Source organism: Chelon labrosus (assembly GCF_963514085.1).
Source record: "Chelon labrosus genome assembly, chromosome: 2".
Lineage (NCBI taxonomy): Eukaryota > Metazoa > Chordata > Actinopteri > Mugiliformes > Mugilidae > Chelon > Chelon labrosus.
The window spans coordinates 5,627,951-5,646,833 of NC_140338.1; the positions used below are offsets into that span (position 1 = coordinate 5,627,951).

The following is an 18,883-nucleotide window of genomic DNA, read 5'->3' on the forward strand; positions in this document are numbered from 1 at the left end:
GTGTGACCAGGTCAAATGACTCACTGAGTTTAATTAAGCTCTTCCTCACAGTGCTGCGTCTCTGTGTCTAAAGCTATGGATTAAATCAGCGGCGTCGCTTTGGATCTTTGAAATAAAAAGCATCATGTGTTTTTTTTTTTTTATGCTTAGGGAAAGATGAAGTAAAAACAAAAGGGCATGCTTATCAGCACATTAGGTCCTGTCACACACACACACACACTCTCTCTCTCTCGTCTATTTTTACCTCGCCTTAATTAACAGCTTGTGATCATCTGCTGATTAGCACCGACCACTGAGACTCTGAGCCAGAGGCGAGTACATATGTACGTGTCCGTGTGATGGATTTTACACGACAGCGTGGCGGGCGTCATCGGGAGCGCGGCCCGTCATTCTCTCCCACGCGGAACACTTCCTCGCTTGCGCTGGTGACATTTTAAGCAGAGAACCCCAAAAAATGTTCTGCAGCAGAAATACACACCTCCCACACAGGGACCTGCGCCGACCGTCCTACTACTCCACCGGCAGTAAATTAACGGTTTCTTGGCGTCGGCTTGTCTTTAATGCATTACTTTTTCATTATCATGGGCTCCAGGAAAGCTCCTTCACTTCCCCTTCATCCTGACGCTGGAACCAAATGTTTAATCTCCACCTCCGACGATGATTTTATTGTAAACTTACAAGCCATCGACATAATCGTTTAGATTAAGTGCACCTTCCCTCATCAGGTGGAGCTTTGGATCATGTAGTGATCATGCATTTTGGCACAAAGGAGATGTGGATGAGTTCAGTGTCTGTGTTTGATTAGTGTTTTTTTTTTTTTAAATGGTTCTCACCTTCTTGCGTCTATCTCGTCCACAGCAACAACCCCGCTCACCGCTACTATCTGGCCACGGACCCAGTGACGGGCCAGCTGTACGTGTCGGACACCAACTCGCGACGGATCTACCGGCCCAAGATGCTCAGCGGCGCCCGCGACCTCATCAGTAAGCAGGATCTTCCCCAGCTGGCAGGCTGCAGATTTATTTTCTGCAGATGCATAATGTGTGTCTTTGTGTGTGCGTTCAGCTAATGGAGAAGTAGTGGCCGGCACCGGTGAGCAGTGTCCTCCATTTGATGAAGCACGATGTGGAGATGGAAGAAAAGCCACAGAGGCTCAGCTACTGGGACCAAAAGGTAATAAATAAATAAGAGATGTGTACTTTTTGAACTTTTGAACAGTTATATGATATGTAGAAAGGTCAGTGTAGTCAATGTGTACTGTATGTAGAAAGGTCAATACTAGTAGTAAATGGAACGACTTTGTTAGGCTGAAGCTTTAAAGGGGATTTACCGTTTTTTACAACCTGGACCTTATTTCTGGCATAAAATATGATCATAACAAAATATTAGTGAAATGAGCGAGTTTCGCAGCAGATAATGCGTTATTTAGAGGCTGCGTTTCGGTGCCCCAGTCACTCCCACTATATGGATATACTGGCGCTCCGCTGGATCTAAATATCGTCCGAACGACTCCAAATGACACCAGAGTGAGTAAACGATCGTATTTTATGCCAGGAATAAGGTCCAGGTTGTAAAAAACGGTAGTTCCCCTTAAAGGTCATGGTCTTTATCACAATATAAACAAGGTATGAGGTAAAAAAAACTGTCATTTTAAATGGAAACAACCAATCAGGTACAAGCAGGTGGGCGTGGTCATGTGGCATAAAGCCGGCCAATCACATACCTCCACATACATACTGTGTTTACCAGCCAGGGAACACCATACCTTTGTTATTATCCTAGGAAAGTTCTTTCGCTCGAATAGAGATGGGATTTATGGATCTTTGAAGGGAGCCGGATCTTGTGGATCTGTTCCTCTTAGTCGTTCAAAAGACTGGCTCATTTTGATGCCAGTCTCGGGGTAACTTATTTCATCCAGGATAAGGATAAGGTTTGAATCAGAATCATTCAAACTTAGACATTCCATCAAGACATTGGTGGGATATTTGAGTCCTTCTATATCTAAAATATAGATTCTAGGTAGAACAACTTTGTGCTGAATTGGAATCGAGAATTGAACCCACTATACCAGCTCCGTCACCAACAGTAGTTGCGCGACCGGTGTGTGTGGTGGGGGAGGGGAGGGGAGGGGAGGGAGTAAATTAGACCCTGGCGGGCCACCATAGTATTAGCATTGTATGGTAAACCCTGGGTTCCCATTGTTTGTTTTAAAGAGCCGGCCAATTGATTCGGTTCGTTTGCGCGCGTCACAACTCTACACTTGAATTCTGTAGAACCACAGAGCTGCACTGAGATGTTAAGTCAGGGGGCAGATGATAGCAGCACAGTGCGGGAGGGGGAGGGAGTGAGCGTGCAGCATCTCGGCTCAAGCGAGATGAGATATTTACTGGATTAAACGTCTAAAGACCAGTTTTGTCTGTGCTTCATCCTCCCAACTGCTCCGAATCCACGGATTCTCACATCCGCTGATTAACCGGCAACAAGGGAACGCAGCCAGCTCAGTGGTGATTTGGTGTGGTCTCCCACAACTGGGACTTCTGTGTTTATTGGACAGTTTCATATCGTACAAGACAATAATGTAGTTGAGTAAAGATTTTATGCAAATTGGAGGCTCCACTTGTTCATGTCAGTGCCAGCAAATAGCGCTGACATGCGCAACAGAGCGCACGTCGCTCTGGCCTACAGTACATGCAGCAGAGGATTTGGCTGAACAACAGATTCATTTAATGCTGCTCCTGGAAATTATACAATTTTACTGAAGGGCATCGCGTGCACAGAAAATCTCTCTTTAATCTCATATTTATGATTTACTGTCTCGTGATGTCTTTATGAGAAAGGTTCAGGTGAATAAACAGTTTTATTTCCTCCGTGGTCTAAGAAAATGTGTTTTTCTCTCCTAAAACTTTTTGTGAAATGCTTCAGTAATTATGTGTGAATAGATGTGAACGTTTTCAAGATCTTTTCAGAATCTTAACCTTCGCAGCTTGAAAAAATAAGAAAGAAGAGTCTACTTCTTCCTGAATTCACTATGATTTTATTCCACCTTGGTATCTTATTTTACCTTTAATTCTTTATCATATCACTGCATATGATGCTATTTTATTTTGGTTCATGATATCATGTAATCATTAGATCCTTCAAAGTTTGCAGCATCGTGTAGTTATTTAATGCAAAATGTTCGTTCACAAAAACAGCTTCACATATTAGACTTGTGCTCTGTGTTAGTAAACAGATCTTTCATTAGCCGTCAAACGACAGGCTGTCGTCTTTCTGAATGATCGTCTTTGGTCGTGATCTTTTTTTTACGGCTAGCACACCAGTTAAGTTTGTCCATCGTGAACAATCGGCTTCCATTTTTCTTTCTGCCACAGCGCTCTGACGACATGCTGAAACAAAGACCGGTCTCTAAAAGTAAAACTCCTGCAGCATGGGCAGACACCCCAAAAGCCGAAGTACAGCACTTTAATTGAAATGATGACAGATTCGGTTATTGAGCTGCTCTGTTCCGGCCGAGACAACAGCTTCCGCAACACGTTCCCCCGATAACTGCAGCAGTGTTATATGGGAAGGTAGTTTTTATTCAGCTGCATGTTTCCTAAATGTTTTCTTGTTTTTTTCTGCTCAAGGGGAATAGAAAAGGAAATTGGATCTGTCCATGCGGCCCATTAGCCGCCAACAGTCTCACCAGACATCATAGTTTTCCACATATCGATGTTAGATGTTGAACATTTATTGAAGCTCCTGTAAGATGGCTTCCACTTGATTGGATGACTGCAAAATTGGAGACCCCGGGGTTAGACCCAGAATTTGCTGGAGGTATAATAAATACCGTCTGGCCTGGTAAGAACTCAGGATCCTCCAGGAAGAACCGGAATTTGTTGCTAGGGAGATGGACGTCTGTTGCCACCACAGTCTAATCTCTGATTTATCTCAGTTTGCATAGCTGGTGTTTGCAGCTATCTTTTTTTATTATGCCCCTTTAACAGAATCCTAACCAGAGCTGACACAGAAAGACAGACAACCATTCACACTCACACCTACGGCCAGTTTAGAATCACCAATGAACCTAATGAGCACGTCTTTGGGCGGTGGGAGGAAGCCCCCAGTTGGCCTGGATTCGAACCCAGAACCTTCTCGCTGTGAGGCGTCAGTGTTTATTCTTTGGTTTCTGTTCCCTCAGGGATTGCGGTTGACAAAAACGGGCTGATCTACTTTGTGGACGGAACCATGATCAGGAAGGTGGACCGTAACGGGATCATCTCCACGGTGCTGGGCAGCAACGACCTGACCTCGGCGCGCCCTTTGACCTGCGACACCAGCATGCACATAAGACAGGTAACGCGCCTGAGTCCGGGAGATGTAAAGCGCCGCTCTGGTCTTCGGGCGCTTGAGAAACATCGAGTTAAAAAGAGAAGGATGTGAAGATAGAGTCCTTTTAAATCTTAACAAGGCATGGGTGTAGATGTGGGGACATCTCGACTTTTCTGTAAATTAGACTCAGAGACTCAGACAAAGGCAAATAAGAAAGGTGGAGTGAGCACGCATTAAGAAAGAGAGAAAGGCAGAGCATTTCCTTTTCTGTTTTTACACCTTATTTGCAGAGAATGTGAAATCTACATACGCCACCTACACACAAGCTGTGTTTCATCTGTTTTATTTTTTATTTTTTTCTCGGGGTCTAATACCTGACACTTGTGTGTGCGTGTCTGTGTGTGTGTGTGTGTGTGTGGAAGCAGGGTAGTTAGAGGTATTTCTTGTTATCCGAGCTCTGGCTGTGTGTCCTTCGCTGCAGACTCTGGCTCAGTTTGACTTCCAGCAGTTATCTAGTTGACTTCTTGAGTTCACTTCAGGAAATAAATGAACTGGCAGCCCACACATTTCTTACCGGCTCTTTCCCGAGGATTCTTGTTATTCTGTTTTTATAATATGTACAATATGCTAGTGCACCACGAGCTTTGCAGGCTTGTTATAGTGGGCTGTAACTGATGCCTCGTGCACTACGGTAGGGTTTCAGTGATATGGACGTGTTTTATAATATGTGTTAGAAGTCAGGTATTTCATCTTATATATAACGCGAGAGAAAGTGGTTACATTATGCAGCAAATACAACCTTTGAGAAGGTGTGTTGAACCCTGTGACCCCTGCAACAGAAGAGATTGCAATATATTATACACCGATCAGCCACAACATAATGACCACTGACAGGAGAAGTGAATAACATATACATATAGAAGGACAGATGAGAAGACGGATAAAAGGAAGTAGAACAGATAATGATGAAGATGATGGAAAGCGGCGCTTGGACGAATTAATGGAATATATCTCAAATCTCTTTATGCATCGTCGAGATAAATGAAGCCAAACTCCAACCTCCACTCCCATCCAACCTAGTCTGTGTTAGAAATCATACAGTACACCACCAATATTCACAGATTAGCCACAACATTATGACCACTGACAGGAGAAGTAAATAACATTGACCATCTTGTGACAGTTCAGTGTTCTGCTGGGAAACTTTTGGACCTGGCATTCATTGGTGTGGATGTTGCTTAGACATGTAGCACCCACCTAGACCAGACCAGGCACCCCCACCCCATAGCAGTGACACTCCTTGATGGCAGCAGCCAGACACAGGCACACACACAAAAACGGTTTAGGAACAACTAGGAAAAAAAACATGAAGAACAGCACAAGGTGTTGACCTGGCCTCCAAATTCACTAGATCCCAAACTGATCAAGCATCTGTGGGATGATCTACAGAGGACCCTCCCCTCAAAGCCCCCCCCCCCCCCCCCCCCCCCCCCCCCCCCCACACACACACACACACACTAACAACATCCTGTCACCAGACACCTTCAGAAGGCCCATGTCCATTCTCTGATGAGTCACAACTGTTTTGGAGACCTACACAATATTAGGAATGTGGTCGTAATGTTACGCCTGATTGGTGTAAGTTTGCAAGAACAAGGTTCTGAAATAGGTTCTGCCATGAGCACTGATGCACTCAACTCAGAAAAGTTTGCAGGGTGTAATCAGGAGATGCACTCTCCACGGTGCAGGTCAGCAACAATCTGACCTCAGCACGACCTCTGACCTGCGACACTAGCATGCACATAAGACAGCTACCTGCAGAGCACTGAGCTGAACTAAAGAGTCCAGTAAATGTAAAGCATTGCTCCGGCTGTTGGGAGTGAGTCGTTAGAAACATTGCTGTGAAATGAACCGAGTTATTAGAAGGATCTAAATGTAGAGTCCTTTCAGTCTTAATAGGGCATTGGTTTGACTTGTCTCTCCTCTGTCATTTCTTCATCCAGGTTCGTTTAGAATGGCCCACGGACCTCGCCATCAACCCCATGGATAACTCCATCTATGTCCTGGACAACAACGTCGTGCTGCAGATAACTGAAAACAGACAGGTATTATCTGTGCCCATATCGACGCCAGTGCATATGTCTCCCTGCTGCACGTGCTGCTTTTTACCTTTTCAATATAGTTTTCACATAGCATCCCTATCTCTGTGTCTGCGTTCAGGTCCGAATCGTGGCAGGTCGTCCCATGCACTGCCAAGTGCCTGGTATAGAATACACGATGGGGAAGAGAGCCGTCCAGACCATGCTGGAGGGAGCTACAGCTATTGCCTTGTCCTACAGCGGCATCCTCTACATCGCAGAGACAGACGAGAAGAAAATCCACCGTATTCGACAGGTAACGTGCATGAATATGTTTCCTAAATACTCATTTCCTGACGCAATAGCGATATAAAACTATAGATGATAATACACTAGGTTGCAGAGTGGAGATGGACCTGTTCTACTGCTCTCAGATTTGGGCGAAACTGTTGCGTGACCATTAGTCAGTGTCACCGTATCGTGCATTTGATCCAATTAAATTTTTAGAGTTTGTCTTTTCTGCCTTTAGCTATTAAAACTGAGGGAAGTCAGTGACATAGAACGCCCCGGGTCCGATGTGAAGCCCAGCTGCAGGCGCACAAGTCGATTTAACAGAGCGCCTTCGTCGTTTCCTTTTTGTTTCTGTGAAAAGGGGACGTTTTGTTTATCGCCTGTGTTTCATTTGCTCCCTCCGCAACACCAGGTGTCAACCGACGGAGAAATTACCCATCTAGCTGGAGCGGCATCAGACTGTGACTGCAAGGTACTCCGCCGCAGCTACTCCAAAGCTATTTTCTTCCTCTTGTCACACTGCGGCTGTTTTTTTTCCTGAGCTCACCAAACCCACTTCATTTCAGACTGAACACATTAGCAGCCGAAGAATGACTCAGATTAAATACATTCATGCTGAATTGTCCATGTAATTAGATTCTTTGTCTCTACTTCTTATCAGTCTATTTTTTTTTGTTCCAACTGTCTTTCTCTTTTCCACAGAACGATGCCAACTGTGACTGCTATCAGACAGGAGACGGCTACGCTAAAGACGCCAGGCTGAATTGCCCTTCCTCTTTGGTGGTGTCCCCGGACGGGACGCTGTACGTGGCTGATCTCGGAAACATCCGGATTCGAGCCATTCGACGCAACCAACCACCTACTGGTATGTGTTTACGCTGCATACAGTTCACACGGTGCATACAGGGGAGGTTCAGGTACTGGTGGTTGTTCTCCACCCCTTCCAGTGTCATGGCGTCATTCAAATACAAGCTTTAATATTAAAAACAATGATATTTTAAAAACAAATTTGTAGTCCTCGTTTTTGTCGCTCCGCAGCATTAACGGCTTTAATAAAAGTTATAAAACCTCCTCCCCCTTCTGTTACTAGCTCATTTTTTGACGGGACATCTTGTCTCTTTATTTCCTGGTTGTTTTGGCTAAAGTTGTTTAAGTTCCTCATTTATTTTTCTGCCATTTATAGTTTTGGGTTTGTCCGAGAGTTACGATTTAATTCACCGGTACAGCTTCTCCAGTATTTTCCTTTCCTGTCAGAATTATAATTTGAAAATTAGAAATAGGTGAAGATAGTTTAAAAATATAAAATAAAAATAAAAATATAAAATAAAAACACTAAATAATGAAAAAAAATTAAGAATAATCAAAAATAATCAAAAAATAATAATATAAATATTACAAAATCTAGTAAAATAAAATAAAATAGTATGAGAAAAACATTTGCATATAAACAAATGTACATAAAATGGAGACAGATTTAAACGTATATTACATACATTGGCCAATAAATTCAATGACAGTAGCCTGCATTTGCAATGTACGTCTCTACTTCAGAAACTCCAGATTATAATAACTGTTATTATATCAGTATTTCTAAAATATGTTTTATTTAAGAGTTACATACGAGCGAAGGCTCATTTACTGCAGGTCCACACTCATTCAACCCGTCAGTTTTTAGACCTTCCTCCTCCAAAAGTTTTAACTTGTAGAGGTCGATTCTCATAAAGATTTAGGGCTGACAAATTATAGAACAGCTTTTCCCATTTAGGTGTGGGGGGGGGGGGGGGGGGGGGGACGTTTTCTTTGAAAAGATGCCTTAAAAATAATTTAACTGCTCTGTTGTATTTGTTTCATTTACAGTGATATGTTTCATTTATTTTGCTCAGGAGACAGTTCAGGTGCTCTTTAGTCATCTATCAGTTCTATGCAGTCATGTTATTGCTCATGTTCACTTTGTCTCCTTTAAAATATTGTGAAATTGTAATAATATTAAAGTCGAGGCTTCAAGTAAGCCTTCTTGCGTTCTCTGCTTCTTCCTGCTATTCAGATCATAATCTTATCTTTGCCTTTTATTATTTTTAAATTGCGTAAAAGTGAGCAAATAGAAAATAAATTGAAAACAGAAATAAACACGTCTCTCTTCCTGATTGCCTGTGTGTTTTCAGGCTCTCTGGCCTCCGGACCCAGCTCCTATGAAGTGGCTTCTCCGGCTTCTCAAGAGCTCTATGTGTTTGATGCCAATGGGACTCATCAGTTTACCATGTCTCTGGTCACTGGAGACTATAAATACAACTTCAGCTACAGGTTGGTGTTTTAACAAAGAGTGTCGTGAATTTCTAAGACCAGCTGATACCTCCGTCAGCAGTGATGAAATGTTTTCTTCTTCTTTATTGTCATATCTTCCCTCTGTCCTCAGCAACGAGGAGGATGTAACCGCGGTGACAGACAGCAGCGGGAACACGCTCCGTATCCGCAGAGACACCAACAGGATGCCGGTACGCGTGGTATCCCCGGACAATCAGGTGAGATGAGCAGTTTAGAGGTCAGAGATTCCACCGACCCTGGGGCTGTTGAAGAGCAGCTATTTGTCAAAACATGAGCAGTTCCACTTTGTCTGATGGAATATGAACGTGTAACCTCAACCGTCTGCGGCTTTGTGTGTTCAGGTCATCTGGCTAACCATCGGAACTAATGGAGGTCTGAAGACTCTCACGGCGCAGGGTCAGGAACTGGTCCTGTTCAGTTACCACGGCAACAGCGGCCTGCTTGCCACCAAGAGCATCCAGATTGGCTGGACCACCTTCTACGAGTGAGCTGCATTATTCGTGTTTATAAGTCGATAAATGAGAGTCTGCATATACTGCTGGATGGATGGATGGATGGATGGGTGGATAGATGGATGGATGGATGGATGGATGGATGGATGGATGGATGGGTGGATAGATGGATGGATTGATGCATGGATTGATGCATGGATGAATGCAGGGATGGATGATAATAGATGGATGCATGCATGGAAGGATGGATGGATGCATGGATTGATTGATGCATGGATGAATGCAGGGATGGATGATAATAGATGGATGCATGCATGGAAGGATGGATGGATGCATCGATGGATGGATGCATGCATGCATGCGTGGAAGATGGATGGATGCATGGACTGACTGATTGATTGATGGATTGTTTGATGCATGATGGTTGGATGGATGGACGGATGATGGATAGATTGATGCATACATGCATGGAAGTTGGATGGATGGACGGATGAACGGATGGATGGATGGATGGATGGATGGATGGACGGATGGATGGATGATTGATGCATGGATTGATGCATGGATGAATGCAGGGATGGATGATGATAGATGGATGCATACATGCATGGAAGATGGATGGAAGGATGGATGGATGGATGGATGGATAGATGTGTGAATTGATTGGTGCATGGATGGATGGATGATGGATGGATGCATGCATGCATGCATGCATGGAAGATGATAGAAGGGAAGATGGATCCATGGATGCATGCAGGGATGCATCGATGGATGGGTGCATGCATGCATGTAAGATGGATGGAAGGATGGATGCATGGATTCATGGATTGTTTGATGCATGAATGCATGCATACATGAATGGATGGATGCATGATGGATGGATGGATGGATGGATGGATGGATGGATGGATGGCCTGCTGCAGGTGGCAGTGAACATGTGCATGGAAAAGAGGAGAGTGTGCTAATGTAAGAATATCATGTGCTCTGGCTCAAACCAGCCGTCTGTGTCTGGGCATAACTTCAACATTAATGTTGTCCAAATGAATTCCAGCCTCTGCCTCCGGCTGTGGCAGAGCTAGTCAAAATCCCACCTTCACTAAAATAGTTAATTCTCAGAACCAACCCAAGGACATTTAGCTGTAAGAAAGTGGCTACTGCTTCGTGTGTGGATGTGCAGTTTTATGCAGATTCAGGTGTTTTATTCTTTTTATTATGTTTTATTCTTGCAGGTTTTCATAAAGCACATTACACTAACGGCGTCTCCTCTGTCTTTGCTCGCCCCTTTCTCTGTCCTCCTCACTGCTTTTGCAGCTACGACAGCGAGGGTCGTCTGACTAACGTGACCTTCCCCACCGGCGTGGTAACCAATCTCCACGGCGACATGTCGTCTGGGGCTGTTGCGGTGGACATCGAGACGTCCGGGAGGGATGAGGACGTCTCCATAACAACCAACCTGTCATCCGTAGACTCCTTCTACACTTTAGTGCAAGGTGAGATGTTTACACAGACGAGCGACTGAGACAAAATAAGAAGGAACGTTTGAGAGAGTGAAGACAGCGTTCACCGTGACAGCATTTATATTGCAGCTGCTCCTCTAATGTGAATCCCGCTGAACGGTTTTGTCCCCGTAGAATTAACTTCTCTCTCACTTGGAAGCAGCACCTGGTTTCCTTTTCAGCAGAGATTCAGAAAGAGATGTCACAATGGAAAAAAGCCTCGATCGTTTTAAAAGCGACAACTGTTTTCATCGCAGGAGATCTTAGGTTTCCACCCAGCTCCACAACTCTCTATAGTGACAGCTGAGAAAACAATGTGAAGTACTAGTTATTTGTGTCCTGAGGCTGCAGTCAGAGCTGCCAACTCTTCAGGTTAGTAACACAGTTTGAAATGGTGGCTTATATAAAAACTCACTCCAGAACGGGGGGAATTAGCTGTAGAGACCGGAACTGTATCTGGCTGTAAACGTGGTTATTGCTACTGTAAAGCTAAACTTTAACATAGGATGGAGTCTTTTGGATTCAGCCTCAGGTAGTCCTTGGTGCACTGCAGTTTTTTTTTTTGCATATCCACGTTGGCTTAATTTTTCAGCCTCACAGTCATAAAATAATGCTCAGAGGTGACAGAGATGAGACAGAGGTGGGTAGTAACAGGTTACTTTTACTTGAATAACTGTTTGAAAAAGAAAAAGTACTTGTAAGAGTAGTTTTACTGCACTGTACTTTTTGCTTTTACTTGATTTGTGAAGAAGAACCGCTACCTTAATAGGCAGTTTACACTTCTATGTTAAGTTGACGCAGAGGCTACAGCAACAATGCAGATACCTATCTCCAGAAATGTAATTACGAGAGAGCTGTGATTGGTCTGTTTGGTTGTAGCGTGTTTGGTTTTTCTTGCTGCTTCTCCGGCTCTGCAGTTTTCGAATTGCTTGTTTCCTGGATCAATAAAGAATCTGTAAGGTTAACTCAGGAGGTTTGGAGATACAAACGTTTGTATGAATTGTGTTTGGCGAAATTTCGGCCGAATTTCGCTGAAAGTTTCAGTCGCCATTGTTGAAAGTGAAGCAGGAAGTAGAAACAAAAATTAACCCGACTGGCAAAAAAAAGACACAGCGCCGACTAGTGTTTGGGTGGCGTTGTTACAGAGCGAGCCAGACTGACGAGCACACAAGTATAATGACTCGCACCAGCGTAGGCTACGTACGTAGGTTACCGCGTCTAGGTTCTGCAGTACTGTACAAGTGCCTTTACTCCGCTACAGTGGGCTACACTCGATTCACTACTGTCTTCACTAAATTTCACCAGTGGATCCACAACATGGCTCTGTTTAACCAATCGGACGTAGCCATGCAGTCACATGGCCGCACACAAACTGTGGCGGCACAGCGGCCAAAAGCGAGATTTGGCAGTTTGTGTCTTAATTTGTTATTTTCTAAACCTATTCTTTATTTTTATTGCACATTATTTTATATTTCCATCTGTCTGATTACATCATTTCTAAAAAAAAAAATAGATGAATCAGACATTACAATCAAACAGTCCCTCAGTACTTGAGTAGAATTATCGGCGAACACTTTTTTTTTTTTTTTTTACTTCTACTGGAGTAATATTACTTTGAAGTAACAACACTCTTACTTGAGTACAAATTTAGAGTACTCTACCCACCTCTGGATGAAAGTGTGTTGGCAACTCTGTTAATGTTAACCAGAAACGTAAAAATATATAAAATATAGCCAGCACAACCTTGGAAGTTGGTCCGGAGTTGCTCCGCTCTGATATGCAGTGGCAGACAGACGAGTAACGTTGACGTTGTCATACATGTTGGATTTATTCCTCATAAAATGGCTCAGAACGGTTGCAGGACTCTCCAGTTGTTGTGGAGGTGTCACTTGAAACATAATGAAATCCAGATGGAGTGAAGTACAATTAAGTAATCCTACCTGATTTCAGCAGTAATTTCTGAGGGGATTTAGGTCTGACGTTGCTCCATTCAGAATTTATCATGCCAGTTAAATGTTTTGGACAAGGCTTCATGCAGTAATGGACAGAAGAGAAGCAGCAACAGCAACCGTTGTAGGACTCTCCAGTTGTGTGCAGAGCTATTATTTTTTTTCTTTCTCTGCACCGGTTGAAAGATGCACCGTAATGGAATCCAGATGGCGTGTTAACAGACTCGTAGCTAGTTGTTGCCATCTGTGAGTACGCAGATCCTGCAAGGTGTGGTGACGACTGCGACCGCTTCATCTAACAAGGCGTGCTTCCACCGGTCACCCATTCTGTGCACACCGTCTGCTTCCAGGTCTGAGAGCAGACTGAAACATGTCAGCGCTTCCTCTCCAGTAACGCCAGGCCGCCGCAAAAAGAAAAGCAAACAAAAACAAGTTTCAGCGTCGTCATCATCCCTCGTTGCCTCGACGTTCGAGCCTGAACAGCGAGGGAATACAATAATTTAGCACTGATGCTCTTGTTAAATCTGAACTAATGAGGCAGTGGAAGCGAGGCCTCCGGTGGCCGGCAGTGATTTGTTTCAGAGCGTGCTATGTTTACCCAGAGTGCGAGGGAAGACAGAGAGGTTATTCTCTCGCAGCGAGGCGGTATTGATTGGAACGTAATAAGTTATTCAAAGCCATCGACAAGTGTAGCATTCCTCTCCATCAATTCATGTACATTATTTATCGCTTCGCCTCCTCTCCTCGCCGTCCAAACTGCGTGCGTGTGCAAGTGATCGAGGAAATGTGAAATCTCATTAGGCGCAGACCAGAGATGGTAAACGAGCTAATATCGCGGCCGTGTTTTGTCATCATAATGTTGTTGTTTATTGCTTCGTGGAGGCAGTTTGACAGCCGCGCTCTGCAAGGACAAACACGCTAAATGTACCCGCCACTGCCTTCTCATGGCCTCGCCCTAATGCACTGTGTTGGTTGTTGCTCCCCATTCGTTGTGCAAAGATTCATTTTTATTTATTTGGTGAGGGAAAAGTAACGCCCCACGCTGCAGAGGCACAATTAAACCGCAGCCTCATAAAATAACGGCCAATGCTTGTAGGATTTAAGTCGGAAATTTAAAATTAAAGTATCTATCATCGAATTCTATTTTGAACCCGATTTGAAAGGTCAAAATGTAATGTAATGATTTATTAGTTTCATACGAGCATGGATTTAGACGTTGTATTGAATGCTGGATCCAAGAACAAGCTTTTGTCGCTGGATCTGTTGGACTAATTTAGAAGACATCTGATAATAAAAGTGGCATCAGACGTATAAATGTTTCTCTATTTTAAAGTGCCCCCCGGGAAAAAAAGTGCAGTGGTCAACGCAAAAAAAAGTTTTCCCTTTGATTAATTGTTAAAGAGAAAGTCATTCGACGAGGAGCCATTTCCCTGATAGTGTATCAGAAGGACGGGGGAATTAAAATGTGAACTAGCCTAGAGGGCCTCTGTCTGCAGAGCTCGCACACAGCCATTAGTCCAGAGAGAGGTCAAGGGGAACCTAATTAAAAGAGGCTGGGGAACGTTAATTCCCTGCTCTTTGCTCCATTAGCGGGTTGAAACGCTGCCCTCGGAAATTAATTGCGCCGCTTCTCCCCTTACGTTTCTCACTTTCTCGCCTTCCCCTCTTTGTTTGTCTCAGTTCAGTTGCTGCTTTTGACAATGAACGGTTCATTCATGTCCGCCGTCTCCCGGTCTTTCTCCCACACAGACCAGCTTCGTAACAGCTACCAGGTGGGCAACGACCATTCGCTGAGGGTCATCTACGCCAATGGGATGGACACGCACTACCAGACAGAGCCCCACATACTGGCAGGTATGTTTTCAGTGAGAATATCCTTCCGTCACGGGATCTGTGAAGGTTCTCAGTCATCCAGGACCTAGGTATATTCATAAAACACAGCTGAAACAAGAACATCTGGACTTGTAGAGTTTCTTGAAGACGTTTCATCCAAGTCTTCAGCTGTGAAAGAGACAGAGGGGAGTTTGGGTTTAAACAGGAACATCTGTGGGTGTTACTCACCAGGAACTCAACCAGATACTCACCTGTACTTGTAGGAAATGGATTCTGTTTACCTTTCCCAATGAATGTTGCTCTAATGAGCCATTATCAGCCAGAGACCTCACACTCAAGGTGTGAACGGGGACGAAACCTCTTGGGTGCAGATGTTCAGACTGTGTTGTCGATTGAGTTTAAATCTCAGTCCGCCTCCAATGTTCAGAGAAGGGTTATCCAGTTTGGACATAGACGTCTTCCTTTGTTACATACTCCTCAAGAACCGAGAAATTAGCTCTTTCTCCTCTCGTTTGGGAGTTTTCGTGGCTTGTTCTTGACACATCTTACGAGGAGAAAATTTTTTCTTGTGTGGTGTCTGGCAACTATTCTCAGAAATAGGAGCACGTCTGACACAAAAGATGTTCCTCGCGATGTATAAATGACCTGGACAGAACGAGCTTTGTTCTCGTACTTGCTCACCTCCAGAACAAAAACAAATTTCTGGGTTCTTGTATGTAACAAACTTTACTCCTCTTTCAAAACATCTATCTTCTCTGGCTAAAATGTGGATGTAGTTCTCTTCAAAGGAGTGTCCTTCTGTCCTTCAAGTGTAGGTGTAGAGGAAATTGTATTTCTGGCACAACTTCACCTGCTCCCAATGTTCATGGAGGAGGAAAAGGAAATTTTAGAAAGATCAATACCGCAGCAGCACTTCTAGGAAATGGAACAACTTTATTAGGCTGGCGTCTTTCGCCTCGTGGCCTTCATTGGGGTCAGGTGTAGGTGGACAGCTGAGCCCTGGCCTGAAGAGCTGGCTCTCCGTGTACGCCTCGGTACATTCCTTATTGCACTGAACCGTATTAACTTACACCGCTCTGTTTTTGCCTGGGTGTAGAGGAATGTACAGACTTCCCACAGATGTTCTCATTAAAACCCCAACTCTCCACCAGACCTTACGAACCGAAGAAGCCGCGTTGGACGACACGTCTCCAAGCCCTTGAAGATGCCACCTCTCTGCAGTTAAACACCCTCTGAAAGGCCCGTTTGTGAAAAAGGATCATAGTGTCTTGTTTTCAGATGGTTTTTCCTCCACCACTCGGCGCTGACACAGTGTTTTCAGCACAAATATCACATATAGATGATATATGTCATCTACATGACACAGATACAAGAGGTGAAGTCTCTTAATGATTGCACCGGATTATCTTCACGTCAAGACATTTAGTTTATTGTGAGCGGTACGGAAGTGAAGAATTTCAAACATTCACAAGTCTGCATTTGCATCCACCAAACTGCAGCCGTATAACTTTTACAACGTTAGATAAAACACAAGTGGTGCTCACAGAGATTGATTCTTGATCTGGAGTCTGGTTTTTATTAGATGGTTCAGAGCTACAACATTACAGTAGAACGGTTCGTATGAAAAACGGAAACATTAAAAGTGTGCAGATTGTCTAAATCCACACTTGAATGTACCATGTGGTAAAGTTCTTTGAGCGATTGCTTTTTATACTGCTGCATTGCGGTTCTAGCAGGATTAAAGAAATTATAATTCACTGTAAAAAAAAGTGTGAGATGCACATGTTCCTGTAAATTAAGCCACTTCAACACAAGAATTATAACTCAGTCACAATCCAAAGCCTCCGCTTGTGTGTAAATAGATCATATGAATTCCCTTTTTTCTTTGCATGATCTTCTTCTTTTCATCGTTGGTGTTCTTTTTCCTTTCCACTCCCAGGTGCTGCCAACCCAACCGTGGCACGGCGTAACATGACCCTGCCGGGAGAGAACGGCCAAAACCTGGTGGAATGGAGATTCAGGAAGGAGCAGACGCGAGGAAAAGTCACCGTCTTTGGGAGGAAACTCAGGGTGAGTGCTCTCCAGCTGAGAGAAAAATAGAACCTGCAGAAAAAGAATCGACGTGGACATGAGGGTATTTTTAGGCGCTTATGGTGAAAGGCTTTTGAGAGTCCGGAGGTGTGTGTTGAAGCCAGTGGCTGATCTGATTTGGGGACCTAACGGTGAGGTCGTGGTGAATGAGAGACCAGCAGTGAAGTCTAAATGTAACTCACTGAATCCATGGCAACAGTCCGCTTAACAGCTTGTGAAGTTCATTATCCACTAAGTATAACCCAGGGTCACACTGGGCTAAAGCCTTTTCCAACACATTGTGGGCCAGAGGTCCACCTCTGTCCACCTCCTGGGGAATCTGATCACAAATGTTAACTAAATAAGAACTAAACAAGAATTATCTAATGAAATTATTTGATATGAGTGCACTATCTGTGATTAAAAGCCATATTGGCATGTGGTTAATGGGATCACGTTGACATATAAGGAGCCTCATGTAGTTAACTCTGGACCGATCACATCGCATGACCGATTTAAGACGACGTAGCAACAACAACAGCCTCACTGAGTCTCCGTTTCAACTTGTGTAGAAAGTGCTGACTTCAAACTATATTGCAGTTTTTAAATTGTGTTGATAGGCCAAGTAAAACTGGACTTGTTATAAATAATACGCCATGCCTTTTCCTGAATACTGTCGTCATGTTTGGGGCAAGAAGAAACGGTGAAAAAGACAACGCTAGCAAGTGGAGAGCGCTAGCTGGCTTCAAGTGCTTGAAAGAAAAAAAGAAAAAAATCTATTGGTGGAAATATGCAATATATGGCAATGGTTGCTAAGGAAGAGGGAAACGTTGTGGGAGTGACACTGTATACAATTTATGGAGTGACGGCTGCAAGTTTTGAGATTGGAGAGATTTGTGACCTTTACACATCACTTATTGTGACACCTCATTGTTTTATAAATGGTTGTAAATGCCTTTCCTGCATTTCAGTGTAAATAGTTGTAAATAACTTGTGTTGTTTGCTAAATTTGTACATATACTTTTGAAATGTACAGTTTAGATTTGCGTTCTAAGTTGTAAAAATGGTTCGTTAAACATGTTTGTGGTTTTTATAGTGAAAAATACAACTTTTTCTTACTCGGATTCTTAGATTTTACGTTTTTAATGTGGTTTTAGGTCCACTGTGTTAATACAGTATGTCAAAATGAATAAATAATGACATAACAAGGCAAGGGAAACCGTTTTTAAAATGAAACCTGAACGCTAGAAGCTTCCAGGATTGAAGTTATAATCTGAGGATCTCTAAAATTAACTAACATTAGGGCTGCGATTAATAAATAATAACGCAACGTGTCGTACACGCAATAAAACGTCGTTGTCCGTCGTTCTGAAACAGTGGTGGACTCATTAGGGACAGCAGTTGCTACAAAACAAGACACATTTTAAGGACAGGTGCGAACGCAGACACTTAAAGCTGGACAGGTGTGATCGGACTACCTGGGACGACGCAGATGACAGCGAGGTTTCACTTTGTGTTTGTTGTGACACCGTGTCTGTCGTTGTTACATGCTAATAATAGGGAAGCGGGACAGGACAGTGATTTGTCTGCAGCGCTTGAATATTACATGAAGCGCTCTCCAACCAGCCCTGCCTAATAAAAAAAAAAGAGCATGTGCCGTCTTGTGGCCTCTGGGGAGTTTGATCCACACAGTAGTGCGACTCTCAACACGGTCCAATAAACCTTAATGAATGTGCTGCTGCAGTGTGTGGTCCCCTCGTTGTAACAGGGAGTGTTGTATATTACTAGTGAGCTCTGGATAATGAGCTGTAGATACATGTGTTTTTTTGTTTTTTTTTTGCAACTGGGCATGTGAAGGTGAGCAAACATACATTATGAATACCGCAGATGTGCCGGCTGCACGCGCGTACGAGAAACTCAGCGACAGTTCATCCGTCCCGCAGCAGCAACGAGACGCCAATTTAAGCCGTTAATGACGGTGGGAGTAATTGTTCGTCTCAATAAACGGCGGTGAACTTTAATCCAGCCATTGTGCTAAATTCAAAACAATTATGTATACTGTTTTTTATTCGGCTCGCTGG

General features: G+C 43.7%; 1 protein-coding gene across 2 annotated transcripts in view; it reads left to right on the forward strand.

The window, feature by feature from the left end:
* The window catches only part of tenm3 (teneurin transmembrane protein 3), a 222,162-nt gene that overhangs the window by 178,275 nt on the left and 25,004 nt on the right, over nt 1-18,883 (forward strand). For both annotated transcript variants that reach the window (XM_084560677.1, XM_084560678.1), the window contains 13 exons: nt 859-983; nt 1,066-1,173; nt 4,181-4,335; nt 6,315-6,416; nt 6,532-6,705; nt 7,093-7,152; nt 7,383-7,545; nt 8,843-8,981; nt 9,094-9,199; nt 9,344-9,486; nt 10,766-10,944; nt 14,649-14,753; nt 16,672-16,802. In XM_084560677.1, the coding sequence (XP_084416803.1) occupies nt 859-983; nt 1,066-1,173; nt 4,181-4,335; nt 6,315-6,416; nt 6,532-6,705; nt 7,093-7,152; nt 7,383-7,545; nt 8,843-8,981; nt 9,094-9,199; nt 9,344-9,486; nt 10,766-10,944; nt 14,649-14,753; nt 16,672-16,802 (1,690 nt within the window). The remainder of the gene's footprint in view (nt 1-858; nt 984-1,065; nt 1,174-4,180; nt 4,336-6,314; nt 6,417-6,531; nt 6,706-7,092; nt 7,153-7,382; nt 7,546-8,842; nt 8,982-9,093; nt 9,200-9,343; nt 9,487-10,765; nt 10,945-14,648; nt 14,754-16,671; nt 16,803-18,883) is intronic.